This window comes from Clinocottus analis, unplaced genomic scaffold (assembly GCF_023055335.1).
Source record: "Clinocottus analis isolate CAN_PGR_092001 unplaced genomic scaffold, fCliAna1.0.p SCAF_17, whole genome shotgun sequence".
NCBI classification, from domain to species: Eukaryota; Metazoa; Chordata; class Actinopteri; order Perciformes; family Cottidae; genus Clinocottus; species Clinocottus analis.
Window position 1 is genome coordinate 4,986,687 of NW_027175898.1, and position 14,496 is coordinate 5,001,182.

Below are 14,496 nucleotides of genomic sequence, written 5' to 3' on the forward strand. Positions count from 1 at the left end.
AATCTGTCAAACTGGACCTCACTTTTTCAATAGGGTTCATACTATACTTCCTGATTGATGGGAAACGGTTTGGAAGCTTTGCTCATCTTTGCCTCTTTTCATTGCACAAAGTACACATTTCTTTACCTCGACTGAAAGCAGACGAGCATGCAAGGATTGTTCTTACACCTCCATTTATTAGAAATATTTTCCATTCTCTGTGATGTGTTTCGGGAGTTACAAGTTTCAGCTTTGTGCATTGAAAAGATGCAAAGAATGCATGCTACAAATTAATATTGAGAAGGCAGTGTAAACCATTAATGAAAATGAGTCAAAATGGGAGTACTTTCCCAGTGTTACACTGGTTTTCAACACCGTAATCGTTAATGATATTACAGGTTATATAAATTTGAGAATAAAAATACTTTTATACACATCTACAGTATACCGATGAGTGAATTGGGGCAATAGTCACAAGGTTAGCACTTAGTTGTTGTAGATTTCTTCTAGTATCTTATTTTGACTCATGGCATTCAGTGCATGATTTGATGTTACTGCTTTGTAACAATAAAAAGCACATTCTCTCCAGCTGCTCACACCTGTGGCCATATTACAGAGAAGTATTCATATTTGTCTTCCAGATAGAAATTATGTGCAGGAAGACTCTTGTTTACCCGACCAGGCCAGTGTACTTGAGGATTTGGCAGACACGGCCCCTTTGGCTCATGATGATCTAGGCTGCCCCATCAGAAGAGACAGACTTTACCAACAAGATAACATGGGCGCAACAGCCAAACTTCTGTCTGGACCACCCGTTTCTCCAAGCCTCTACAGATCTCCTAGATCTAGTGCCCCAGAACGGCCATCACCAAAAGCCATCCAGGCCAGTATCAAAGAGTCGGCTACCTTGGCTGCAGCTATCAGCATGCAATGGAAGGAAGAGGTCTCGGCCATGCGTCGAGAGCTAGCCGATCTAAGGAGAGACCTCTGTGTAGAGCTTCGTGCTTTCAACAGTAATTTTAACACTTTTACACAGCATTACAACACTTGGTCTCCCCATGGTGGCACCATGGCAGCTGGAGCTGGGGTAGGTTTAGGTGAACAGGTTGGGGCAGGAACAGGAACTGGACCAAGAGCAGGAGCAGGGGTAGATGTAGGTGGATTTGCAGGTGTAGGGGCAGGAGGACTTGGAACCTTTGCGGCAGATGAAGGCACTGGGGGAGCTCGAGAGAAGAAACCCCGTACATCCAAAGTATCTGTGGGGACCCAGGCCAGAAGCAAGATCCTGGTCCGGCAAAGCACTGCAGATGCAGCTGTCAATTGTCCAGAGGAGAAGGAGGAAAAGAAAGGCGCCCGCAGAAATCTGCCAAAACAGCTCTCTATGGACCCAAGCATTCTTGCCTGTCCACAATCAATGTATGTGGAGAGTGCCATACCACTTTCGTTGGATCCTATACTTCCAGGCTCTGTTAGGGCAGCAGAACCAGAGACATTTGATTTAACTGCACTGCCCCCTAGAGCTAAGCCAGAAACAGAACTAGAGCTACCAGACAATGCAATTGTGAGTTTATCTGCCATGGTCACTAATGAGCCAGTCACCACTCACGGAACAGTGCCAATTTCCTCAGAAGCAGCCCTTGAGAGCCCACAGGATCCTGTGACAGTGGAACAAGCAATGCTACTCACTCCACACCTAATAGCTATAGGCCCGGCTAATGAGTCCCATTCAGATGCTGAACCCTCTCACCCTGATGACATGAAATCCAAAGACTCAGAACTAATTGAAAGAGATAAGATACCACTACCATATCCAGTTCCTGTAGTTACTGTGTCTCCACCCGAGGAACGTGACTATGACATCATGTCAGATTCAAAGCCTCCGGATCCTATCACTGCGGAAGAACTAGACCCAGTGTCTCAAGACCCTGCTGCTGTTTATTCACCATATTCAGGATTAGATAATCCAGACTCTGCACACCCAACAGAATTAGAATCGAGATCAGATATACCAATAGTGTCCTCATCTGACCCTGTTAGTCAAGGCCCATTCTCAGTCTGTGATGCACCCACACTTGATCTTGATCCTGCTACATCATGTAATTTAGAGACTGACATCATATGTCCATCCATCGTGGTGTCAGAGTACCCTGACACAGATTCTCCTACAAGTCCAACTGATAGTGACACAAATCCAGATCCCATTATCACGTTTCCAGATTATCCTCCTGACCCAGCCCCAGAGCAAATGACATCAGCCTCAGCCTTTGCTTTAGTAGAAACTCAACTCAACACTGACCCAGAGTCCCAAGACTCAGAGTGGCCACCCCTTCCTGAACCACTTGATACCACCCCTATATATCATGCCGATCTGGTCCACTTTGATTTAGTCATGCTGACTTCCTTCGATCAAGATGATCTTGACTCTGTATTCATGGACCCTGAACCAGATCCGTTTGACCTGAGTGTTGACTCTCCACCTATTACAGAAGATGTTGATCCACCCTTCAACCAATCAGATTACCCAAGTTCACCCCTACCCACTGTTGACCTCGCCACAGTGTGCCCATTGGATCCTTTACTGTCAACAGAATCGGTCTGTTTGGATCCAGCTATGGAGTATCACTTAGCTCACATGCTTCAGGATGTAGCCTCAGAATTTCATGAAGTCTCACTACCACAGGTCACTGTCACAATATCCCCTCCTAGTTCAGTATCTCCTGATTCCTCATTGGAAATAGACTTTGGACACACAAGCCCAGACCCCCTTCCATCAGGCACAGATTCATCACCACCTGATCTCCAAGACATACCCTCAGAGGACCTTGCACCCATGGAGCCAGATGATATGACTGCAGAACCCCTGGAGTATATAGCTGATTCCCAGGAGTATGGGGAACATGTGCAGGCAGAGACCCCAGATAGTCCGGAAAGGTCCTCACGCGAGCAGGCCTTTCTGTGGAACAGGTGGCAAAGGAGGGGCCAGAAACAACAATTAATGCACAGGAGTGGCAGCGTGGAACTCTGGAGCGGGAGATACGAGTACAACAGTGCAGAAATCACATACGTATCGCTCACTCTGTGAGCTCATACCTCATGCTCAGCAGACAAAATGTAGCTCAAAGTATATTTATAGCTCACGGTTTGTAGCTGCCAGTATGCTGTAGTGCATCGTGCAGATCTAAATGCCATGTGAGCATTGGCATTCAAAGGACTTCCTCATACACAACCCTGCAGTAATATTCCATGAAAAAAGACTGCATTTCTAGCAGCAAAAAGAATGTCAAGGTTTGCACCCTACTGCAAGAATACAATGAACCCTTGGTGGTGATAAATTAACTGAACAACCCTGCTTTAGAGACATTTATTTAAAGCAGTATGATTTTGTTTTCTGAAGCTGTTGTCACCACTGATGTGATTTACCTTCCAGGACAATGCTGCCTTTTTGAATCATTGAATACTCTAATAATGAATGTTCTTGTTCTGTCAATGTATTACATCAAAGACATTTTACACATCTATTTTAAGAGACTCTTTTTGAGCTATGATATAGACTACAAGATGGCCTAATGTATACAAGGTCCTGACAATCATTGCAATGATGATGGAAACCTTCCTTTCCTGTACTTATTTTGGAGCTCTCTGTTTATTGTCACTTTAGAGTGGAGTGAAGTAAATCTTTGCAGTTATCATATAACTATAAGAACATACTGTTTACTATGTGAGCTGTTGGATGGACTCTGCAGGTATAAAGAAAAAAGGTGTGATGCTGTGATATGATGTTTTGCACAAGCCTTGACTGAGCTGGAATATTGTACTGTTGACAGAAAATAGAAAGTTTCTCCCATCCTTTAAATTCAAGCTCAAATATGGCAAACCAGTACAGTTATGGTATGTAGCCACTTACACACAACCTCATATTACACATGCGCCTACATTTTACTCCCAAACATATAGCATATATACACTCAGCATTGCTGGACAATAAGTAGAAAGATGCATTTATCAAGAAAATACACAATACATTAAATGTGTCTGCTAATCTGACTATAGTAATAACAGGCCTTGTTGAGGGGATTTTTTTTAAATGTAAGATATCATCTCAATGCTCAGGAATCAAAGACTAAGAATTTAGTACTGGGACATAAGTGTAATGACATGTTGAATTGTGCTCCTTGGTGAAAAGAGGTGTACAACATGTGGCTGTTTTGAACATGTGTGACACTGGATGATGAAAATGATGTTGTAATGGTGCATGACAGGTTGCCTCAATATTTTGTGCATTTCATATACAGTGCCTCATTGTAAGTATTTGGTTCTGTTCATTGTTTCATTTTGATATTCAGTGCAATGAATGGAGCCTACATACCACAGACTACGCAAACTAATGCTACCAGCAATGAACAACTAAAAAGCCAGGCAAATCACAAGATATATCTGTGCTATCTGTCCAATTAATGGGCTCTATATGAAATCGCCCACTGAAGTCTGTGCTCTAATAAAGTGTGCTGGAACAAAAAGAATCTTTCAGCTGAACATCAGTGAGCTGCCAGAAAAGGATTTTCCTGTGTGTTGTTTTGAATTGAGTATGTGCAGAGCACTCTAGAAGTTTGCTAAATTGACTGAATCTGAAAGGTTTTCAAAGAGGTTGGAAGTTAATTAGCTTGTATTGTTGTATTCTTTTAGCTCATTTCACCTTCATCAAAGGCACCCCCTTTCCTCTCTGGACCTCTTCCATGCGTATCTTTTCATTTGCGACGTGTATGTCTAAATGTAGCAGATAATTGACTCTGTACTACAGTGACTTTGGGTTTATTCATAAGATATAATCCAAATCTAAAGTTTCAGGACAGTCATGCATCAAGATGTACACATAATAACTTTGGAACAGAGGCAACAATGCTGATGAGTAGTTGTGAAATGTCTCCTGAATTGAATTTGAATTTTGCAGAAAAAACACGCTAGCTGACTTTGTGTTTGCTAGAACACAAGCTTCACATGATATTATTAAAATGCTTTACAAGGAAACCAATAACCTCAGCGGCATGGCAGAGGAGTGAACTGCTCTACTGCAGTTCACATTTGGATTGCTTTCCGCATACATCTACTTTCCTGTATTGGAAATGTCTTTCTGTTAAAGAGGAGTGTAATCGCAGAGACACAATCACAAGGTCAAAATGGGATCATGATCTTGCACCTCAACAAGCACTTGCGATATAATACATACATAATGATAATGATGCGTTCATAAAAGCAGAAATGAAAATGCATTCTTACCCTATTACTCATAAAAATGTCTTCATTAATGTGGCATAGTGTTATCAACAACATTACTAAAATTTACTCAAATTCAGTTATATTTTCAAGAAATAATCTCATACCAGCCTGGAAATATCAATTGATCCCTGGTTTGTGCGGATCACACCGGACAAACACCTGCATCTGTACTGCTGCACCACGGAAGTACACTGGACCTTGATGGAAGTCAGCTTTCATTTGTATATATCGTCTTGTGAGCATGGAGCCCGTGCCAGTCAGTGGTAAGACCATGTTGAGAGCAGGGTCATGAAGCCAGGTCAGGTGATCTATTCACGCCAGCCTCTCTGTGTCCATCTGAAAATGGGAGACAATAATCAACAGATATGTATAATCCAAGTAAACATTCAAAGATAAACAAAAGAGGAGCAATTGTGAGAGTGCCGGTTACTTGATGTCCACTCTGCGTATGTTTTGTGTGGATAGATCTTACCCTATGTTTGGGCAGAAATGCCCACTTTTCTGAATATCCACCCCACTCCCTTGTTTTCAGGGATCCAGTTCTGCCTCCCCTCCACCTGCAGCATTGATCGGACTCTCCAACAAACCCCAGGTAATAATGCTACCTGGGGCATCCTCCATTGCTCTGTTTCAATGCGAGAGATTTAAATAAATGCAACCTGTGCCAAACTAAAGCGAATGAGTGCAGATGTGTGAGCCATCAAGTTTGATCAGTATTAGTGGCTGCGACTGCAAAACGGGATTGATGATTTGATACGGCCACTCTCAATCCAGCCGCTTACGCAAGTGTAACCTGTTAACGGTGTAACGTGAACATTTCCACGAAAGTACAGGCATTTCGCCATGTATTTATTCGTGACGTTTTATGTCCGTGTACTTTTGTAATATGTGAAGTTCTCAATAAAGTTCTTGAAATAAAGAAATTCTGCATTCCCCTCCCCTGCACCTTACCTGTAATACCTCCGTGCCCCACTAGTTACATGACCACTGGTCGAACTGGTGGCACGCAGATGTGTCACCGGGACCAGGAGCAAGAGACTCGCTTAAAGACGGCCTCGGCGGTGGGACTTGATCCGAGGCATCATTGGCCATCAAAGGAAGTGTCGGTTAAGCGAGTTGGAGGAATGACTGAGTCTGTTTCTCGTTTTTTTTATAACAATGTCCTTATTGTCTGCAACGCCCACAGTGGCAATAATGGAATTGGTCATCGGTCTTCCTCTACCTTGCCAGATCATTTACATATCCTTAAAATCCTGCTGCAAAACAAACTGCTGCATTTCCTCTACAGTGATAAATCCAATGTGGAAGAAAGACTCTTAAAGACGTGTCTCTTAGCGTACAAGCCAGCCCTGATAGATAGAGAGGTCCTACAGAGATGGAGTGGTTGAATCACCGCCTTTGTGTCTCACGTTAATCAAACTCACTGTGTGTGTGTTTGTGTGTGTGTGTGTGTGAGAGAGAGAGAGAGAGAGAGAGAGAGAGAGAGAGAGAGAGAGAGAGAGAGAGAGAGAGAGAGAGAGAGAGAGAGAGAGATTAAATGGAGTATTCACACTGAATACATTAAGCAGCTTCTAGAGATGCCGCTGTTGTTGACATACCTCTTTTAAACTGTACTCGCCGTACATACTGTTTCCTAAAAGCTGGCGTACAAAGAAACATCTTGCTTCATGGAGATGTTTACTGAGGCATATTGACAGTTGTTTAGATGCTGAATAGCTAAATAGTATGAATCTACACTTTCCAATGGGTGAGTTATCGCTACTTCCCCACCTCTTGCTTGGTGTTTCCTTGTGGTGAGAGACCAGGTCGGAGTCTATAGACGCCAATAATGGAAGCTGTTCCTATTTTACAGTCACTCTATCTACTCCAGTTTTATTTTTCATGTCTTCCTTGTTCAAAATCTGACTATCTTTTACATAACATGTGGTTTCACTGTCTGAATACATCTTGATAGCCATGCTTGCTCAGCCATTGTTCCTTCACGAATGAATCTGATAAATCAAATTAATTCAACTTTGGATGCACCTCTTCCCCTCTCTCCCCTCCCCTATTAGCCTTGCAATGGAATGCCCGGCGGTTTGAGAACCACTGATAAAAGCTGAAATAAAAATCTGAAAACAAGACAGAGCCACAAGATTAGCCAATGCAAGACGCGCCCTGATATTGTGGGGCAAATTCCTTGCCAAAAATCTGCAATTAATTAAATGACTGCGAGTGCAACCACAGTGAGCCACAGTTGCCTCTTCTCGTTGTCAACCCAGCTGTGGTTGTTCAGCACTGTCTGGTGAAACAGTTTGGCACGCCAGTTTATTGCAATTGATGAGCTTCATTTAGGAACACCTCTCATGCTCATGAGAGTCAGCGCAGCGCTTTATTTTCATATTATTGTACGATAAAAGTGGAACATTCTGTTGATGTGCACACTTCTACTGCAAGCGGGTGAGCGGGTGAGCGAGTGTGCACCCGCTGTGTTGACTTCGGATGGGATCTCAATGCTGAGTAACGCTGGCATTGCCAGGATGGGAGCAGGAATTATGGCTCCCCTTTGCTCGACTGGCTGGCTAATAATGGCTCTATTTTGGTCCTCCTGCTGAATCATGCCCCCTGAATGGGTCATCTCTTTCCGACTTTTTTCTCTCCTCGCTGCCTGATTTATCTTCACTCTCTATCTCACACACGCAAACCCTCTCTCTCGCCCTCTCATCCTGTCTGCACGGATCCGCTCTCCTGTCCCCACTCTTACCTCTGCATCTCTATTTTCTCTCTTTCTTGTTCTTCCCTAATGCCTCTCTTCAGCCATGAGAAGTTTATTTTGTGAATGGACAGCCGCATGAGTCATGACTCCCCCGGAGCGTAACGCTCTTCATAGTCCAGACATATAGCTATTTATAAACACACCCAAAATAGGAATGAGAAAGAGGCCATAAGGTGTTGCAGGTTTGAGGTGAAGCCCTGGGTTTGTATTCTTATCTTAGAAGATGTTCTTTCTAAAAAATAAAAAAAAGGGTTGCAAACTAAAAGAAAACCTTTCCCTTGTTTCAGACAACAATGTGTTAAGGCTACAATATAATTAGGCTGAAATGCTATTTATTAACTTTAGGGAGCCTGCATGGCGGGGGGGGGGGGGGGGCAGCTCATTAGAAGTCAAAATAGATCACATGTTGGTCTCAGAAGGACTTCCTTCATTGCTTTGTGTGATGTAAGCATTTGTAAAGGAGAAACAGAAACACAGAGTTCAACCCGATTTACCTCTTTGTCAAGGAAAACGATAACCCATAACTTAACCTGCAGCGTGACGCAGTGTTCTTCCTCTTCGCCTTATCTCTTCCTTCTGTTTCTGGCTCTGAGGTAGCTGGCGCGCTCTCAGCTTTCATCAAAACGCATCGAGCACAGCTTCCGCTTCAGACGCTTCCGCCTGTAACCACACGGACTGAGCTCTTCTGGAAAGGCCTTGTTTGAAAATAAAGACACGTCAAGCTTAGAAGGCGTTCATGACCCGTTCCTCCAGTCCATCTCTCTGTGGATTAAGTCCATATTCTCGTTCACACTTGAAAGAAGTAATCCCCTCTCTCTCTGTCATGAAATGGACAGAATGAGAAGATGAGCGGTATCTCCTCACCAGGATCCTCCACACGAGTACTGTTGATTACTTCTCAGGGTTTGTTTTTTTTACCGTGCATCCATGTTTGACGAGTGTCTCATGTTAGAAGCTTTGGAGTTCTCCGTTACTCGATCCACTTATTAATTATTCCCAAAACTATATGTTCAGAGCATTTACACATTGCCCACCTTTCCGACCATTTCCTCGACTATCTGAGCACTGAAATTGACCGTGAGGGGAGGATCAAGGTTTGTGCATGCGTAGAGGCAAACTAAACCCGCCTCCTACAAAATGACATTCTCATACGACAACTTGAAATGTAAATGGGATCCAGGAAAGAATACGTTTTCCGCGAAACGTAACTGACAACGCAGGTTTGTTGCATGGGGACGTAACTTTAAGGAGACGCACCTCATGAACAGAAGGTACTCACTCAGCCAGGAGCTTGGTTTGAAAAGATGATCATCACTTTGCCATGAATTATGGTTGGACATATTTAGTAACCAGCTATATTTTAGAAAGTTGTGAAACAAATGGTGTTGCTGCTTAATGTCCCATCATAATTGGCATGATTTATTAGCTATTCGCGTATCCGCTAATGAGGTCATCGGGTAATGAAAGTGAGTTAGCTAAGCAATAACAGTAATCGCTCACACACTGGAAAGTACTTTCATTAAACGGCTTGTTGACATATGACAAATATGTGATGTCTGCATGATGTCTCTGCCATATACTGATCTTGGGAGGAGTGTGTAGATTCACACACATACCATGTGCCATGTTGCAGCGAAATACATGTTTGGACCAGAGCTGTGTGGTAAGACCCAGGAGCTTAAGCTTCTGTTTGAGTATCGAGAAGGTTTATTGCGACCTGAACTATCAAACACAACTTCATGATGAAGGCAATGAAGAGGGCTGATAGGTACATGCCAGATGAATAAAGGAAAAGTCTGGTGATATTGAACTGTTTTCTTTCTTTTGCCAATAACCAACAACATCCTACTAACAATGACTCAATGTTTGTGCCATAGAGCTCCATTGAGCTCCACATGAAGGAGTCACACTGTTGCGTTGGGTGACAGGCACTGCAGTTTATTTTGAGTTGATCCCACATACACCATCCTGCTTTCTAAAATAATGAATAGAGCTCAGAATGTGTATTAATCTGCCCCTGAAAATAGTCCCCAATAAATGATCTATTTACTCTCGTTTGCACGTCTAGTTGTTTTAGGAATTGATTTAAAATGACTTGTTTTGAATGAATGTATTTTCTGTCCTCAATAGGATATAAATTAGACTTGCTGCTACACACAGGGGAGTGAGAAAGTATGAGGAGACAAACTAATGCATTGTTGGTTCTGGTTTTAATTCATTATTATTGGCATTAATAAAGATAGACACTATCATCAACCTCATCCTTTCTAGCTTCAGATGATGCCTGTGGCGGGGTTGAGAATGGGGTATTGTTATTTTAAGTGTTACTGTTTAATATATAACTTATAAAGGATGATGTCAAACACCAGAAGGAATATTTATGATGTAGTTTATGATGTAGTTTAGTTAAACTACAAAATGCCCTCTTTTACAGGTTATAGTCTGGTCATAAGTAGATGATTATTTTTGCTGAATGTTTTTTCAGGATTACTTCTTAAATCCTAAAACATAATTATATTTTCTTGATCTGTAGTAACTTTGAAATAGCATCCAATTGAACATATACAATGCATATAAAGTTCCGTATTGGCAGTGACACGATCATATAAATGCAGCATTTGAATCATTTTCAAATGCCATTTTCGAATAATGATGTCTTTTCACCTTTTCCAGCCATCACCTACACACCCAACTACAAGAAGGCCCCTCCTCCCGTCCCGCCCCGTACCACTTCCAAACCCCTCATCTCCATCACGGCCCAGAGCAGCACCGAGTCCACCCAGGACGCCTACCATGAGGGCAGGCGCCCTCACGGTGGGATGTGGGCCCCCGACGGCCTCAGCCTGGGCCTGAATCCAGGGAGGGCCCTTTACAACTCCACCGACAGCCTGGACAGCGCCAAGGCTGTGACCATAGCCATGGAGGCAGCCGGTGTCATGTCTGGAAAGAGACACCCGTCCACAGACAGCCACAGCTCGGTGCTCACCTGCGACAAGGCCGTCCTGGTGTCGAAGGCCGAGGAGTACTTGAAGACCCCTCGATCCTCTATAGGGATACAGGTTAGTCTGGTCTCAGAGGGGGAATAATGAGAAGATCTCACAAGAGATTCTTACAAATCAAACCTACGCGCGGCTGCATAATAATACAGAATACTCACACAAAAACACACACAAATACAAACACACACTCACCTCAATTCAGCTCAGAGACAATGTTCTCTTTTCAGCAGCTAAAAATAGCAAGAGTGAGTCATCTTACCGCAATCCATAAATTAAGATTTGACTCATGCTGGAGCATGGTCGTAGTGAATGAAGTTCACTCCATGGTTCATTCACTGCTTCTTCATTTACTAAACCTATTATTCTTCCTCTCCAACCTCACGCTCCCTCTCTCCTTCTCTCTCTTTCGCTTCCTTTTTCTCTTTGTCTCTCTCCACCGTCCACTCCGTGTGATCTTATCTCGGATTCGTCTGCCTCTCTGATACATGCTGAGGTCCTGGTGTTGTTGATCTGCAGTCGCAGTCTAAAGGTTGCACAACAAAGGCTGAGGAATCCGTGTCCGCTCACGCCATCACCTCAGGGCCATTTATGGCATTTTATCAAAGCAGACTATCGTTATTGTGTGAATTTGAGATTCCGAAAGCCATTGTTGGCATCTTCTCATGCTCTGTGCATATTTAGTGGTCATTGTCCTGTTTCTTTCTGTTTTCTTCTTGGTCCACATACTTAAGTTGTCCGCCCCTAAACCATCTTTACAGACATTATTTTACCTCGTCCACGTCTACTTTTATTAATCTCTCCCTCGTATCCTCAGTAATTAATGCTATTTATTCAAAGTCCAGGACAAACCTTTCAAATAAAAGAATCACTTCATTATTTTGTAGCTGTAGGTGTTTGAATGTCAGTGGGCGTTGTTCAAGTTTTTTGCCAAATTAAATCAAGACCACCTTTAAGGGTAATTGCTATGTTTTTTCTGCTCCTTCTTGTTCAAGGTGATATTAAGAAGAAATGGCTGCAGATCAGCCTAACACCCAAATTACACAGAAGCCACAGACTGTCAGATGTTGCCCTCAGGGAGTCAGCGAGCGAATAAATAATCCCTTCAAAGTCAGTTGATGCAGCTACACCCTCTGTGTTGTATCACATCCAAAGTTAGAGAATACCCCGCAGCAAATTGTGCCCGAACACTACATTTCACTGTAATGTGTAAATGGGAGCAATTAATAAAAATAGCCTCCAACACATTAGTTCAAGCAGTCTATTAAAATTATGTACTGTAATTTATATGAGAAACCTCCACCGCAGATTTTTTGGACGCCAACCAAAGTTACATTAGTATATTATAGTTTCTAAGTCGATGTGAGAAAAACAGAAAAGGGTGTTGTTAAAAATCAAAAACTAGAGGGAGCATTGCGGGAACTGGAAATATTTGGAAATCGGCATTTTATGTTTTAGTAATATTTTAATGGGCCCCCTATTGGTCCCTAGATTTAAACTTGTATTAAGGTCCATTTGTATTCTGGCCATCCTCATTAGGCTCATCAACATGATTTGTGTTGTTGGGCCAAACTCCAATATGTAACTAAAACTAAGACATGTTTACAATAATCCCAGAGCAAAAGAAAACGCCGGCTTCTCACAACAGAGCCCGTGTCAGTCCTCACTAACACATGTTAAATGCCAGCCGTGTTTCACAAACTCAGTAGGAGTTAGGGGACGAATCGGATGAATGTGAAAGCAGGTTTCTCAGTCCTCCGGTTCCAGTAATTACCTGCCTCCTGTAAACATCTTGATTCACTCACATGCAAATCGCAAGTTCATCTCGCATTCATTCATTTGCTCACGCTGGACCCCGAAGTGTTCACTCCCTGACTCGTTTATTGATCGTATGACTCACTCCCTCACTCATTCATTCAGTGTCTAAGTCGCTGCATCACTCAGTCAACGAGCAGAGGACTCCCTCTCCCTCACACGCATACAGTACTGACAGCTTCCTGTTTCCCTTCAACGCATGATCAGGGCACCTGAATCCACTGAGGAATGTTAAACAGCAGGAGTGCAGTATGGAAACCTGTCATGCCAACAGAGCAGAATACAAATCCAATGTGTGACAGTGGGTAAGATAAATATAGGGGATACTGTGTTGAGCCCCACGTGAAGTAAAGGATGGTGTAGCCAGGGAGCACGTAAATGTATTTGTATGTGTGCACATGTGAGTGAGAGCGACAAAAGATTATACTGGCTTTAAAATGGGCTCCGGCGATGTGTGTTAAGTCCATAATCACTTTTAATTAACAAGGCAGGTGCTTTTACAGACACATTCAAGAGGGATAAGAATGTAGAGCGGGCAGCTTTTCCATCATAGTTTAAGGGAGATTGAGGACACTAAGTTCATATTTCTTTTATGAATTCTGGCATTTTTATCAACCTGGTGGAGGACAAAAACCTATTAAAACAGCATTCTGAGAGGGGAATAATACATTAATGCTTTAAATGGGCTGTATTCCTAATAATTTCCCAGGAAATGTTCTTAGTATTTCTCTTCTGATTCTAACAGAGTGAGTTATTTTAAATATAATTTGGTGAGTTGAGTCAATAAGCGGTTGTTGATTTTTGGAGACTTTCCTTGAGAGAACTGCTCCATTAAAACACACAACGAAATATGATGTAATTGCGACCTCAATAAATAACAAAAGAAACGTTTTAGGCGTCCTTTGTGTGTGGATGTGAGCTGCTCTCTACAACTACTGTATTGTTGTCTGCCAGTTTCGATGCGATGACAATAATGTGTCGCAGCAGGCAACTCAAGGTTCAAGTATTGATTTATCTATAACGCAGACAACTTCATCCTGACATTGACATAATATCACATGGCCAATCAGTCTGCTTCACCTACAGCTGGCAGTGTAATTAACCTCAATTAGCCTGCCACTGTATTGATTTGCTATTTCCTGTTTGACACCTCTATCTCGGAGAGGGTCAACATATCTTTGATCTTCGATCTTTGACCATGCGGACGTGGTGTTGTCTGACTTCCCGTCGTCCTTACGGACCACTTTACATCGGCCTGGGATGCACTTCAACCAAAGTTGAGACGTGTGTGTGTTCTACAGTACTAATTGATGGATTTACAAAGATTTATTTGGAGCCATTATGCCGTTGTGCAACGAGGGAAGTCAAGGTTTTTAACCTTAAACACAGTCGCTGGCTGGGAAATGTCACCAGGTGGTGTTTGTGTGTTTTGTATGAAAGGCACAGTGGCTCTGTTCAACTTTTTGCTGATGCTCACAGTTTCCACACCTGTGCTGACGATGTGACTGTAATTACTGATGCAGTGTGTGTGGGTGTGTGTGTGTGTGTGTTTAGGTGTGTGTTCACACCAGCGTATCTCTATGTAGGTAGACCAAATCATCTTCAGGGTAGGTAAACCTGCTGCACATAAATCTCCAGCCTCTCTGCAGCCTCCTGGACGTTTTGCCCTCCTTCCGT

At 42.9% G+C, this 14,496-nt stretch overlaps 1 protein-coding gene across 1 annotated transcript in view; it reads left to right on the plus strand.

Annotated features, from left to right (window-relative positions):
* dlgap2a (discs, large (Drosophila) homolog-associated protein 2a) overlaps positions 1–14,496 on the plus strand; it is a 130,921-nt gene that overhangs the window by 104,485 nt on the left and 11,940 nt on the right. Inside the window, exons 7-8 of the mRNA XM_068579952.1 lie at positions 5,786–5,845; positions 10,682–11,067. Of these exons, the coding sequence (XP_068436053.1) occupies positions 5,786–5,845; positions 10,682–11,067 (446 nt within the window). The remainder of the gene's footprint in view (positions 1–5,785; positions 5,846–10,681; positions 11,068–14,496) is intronic.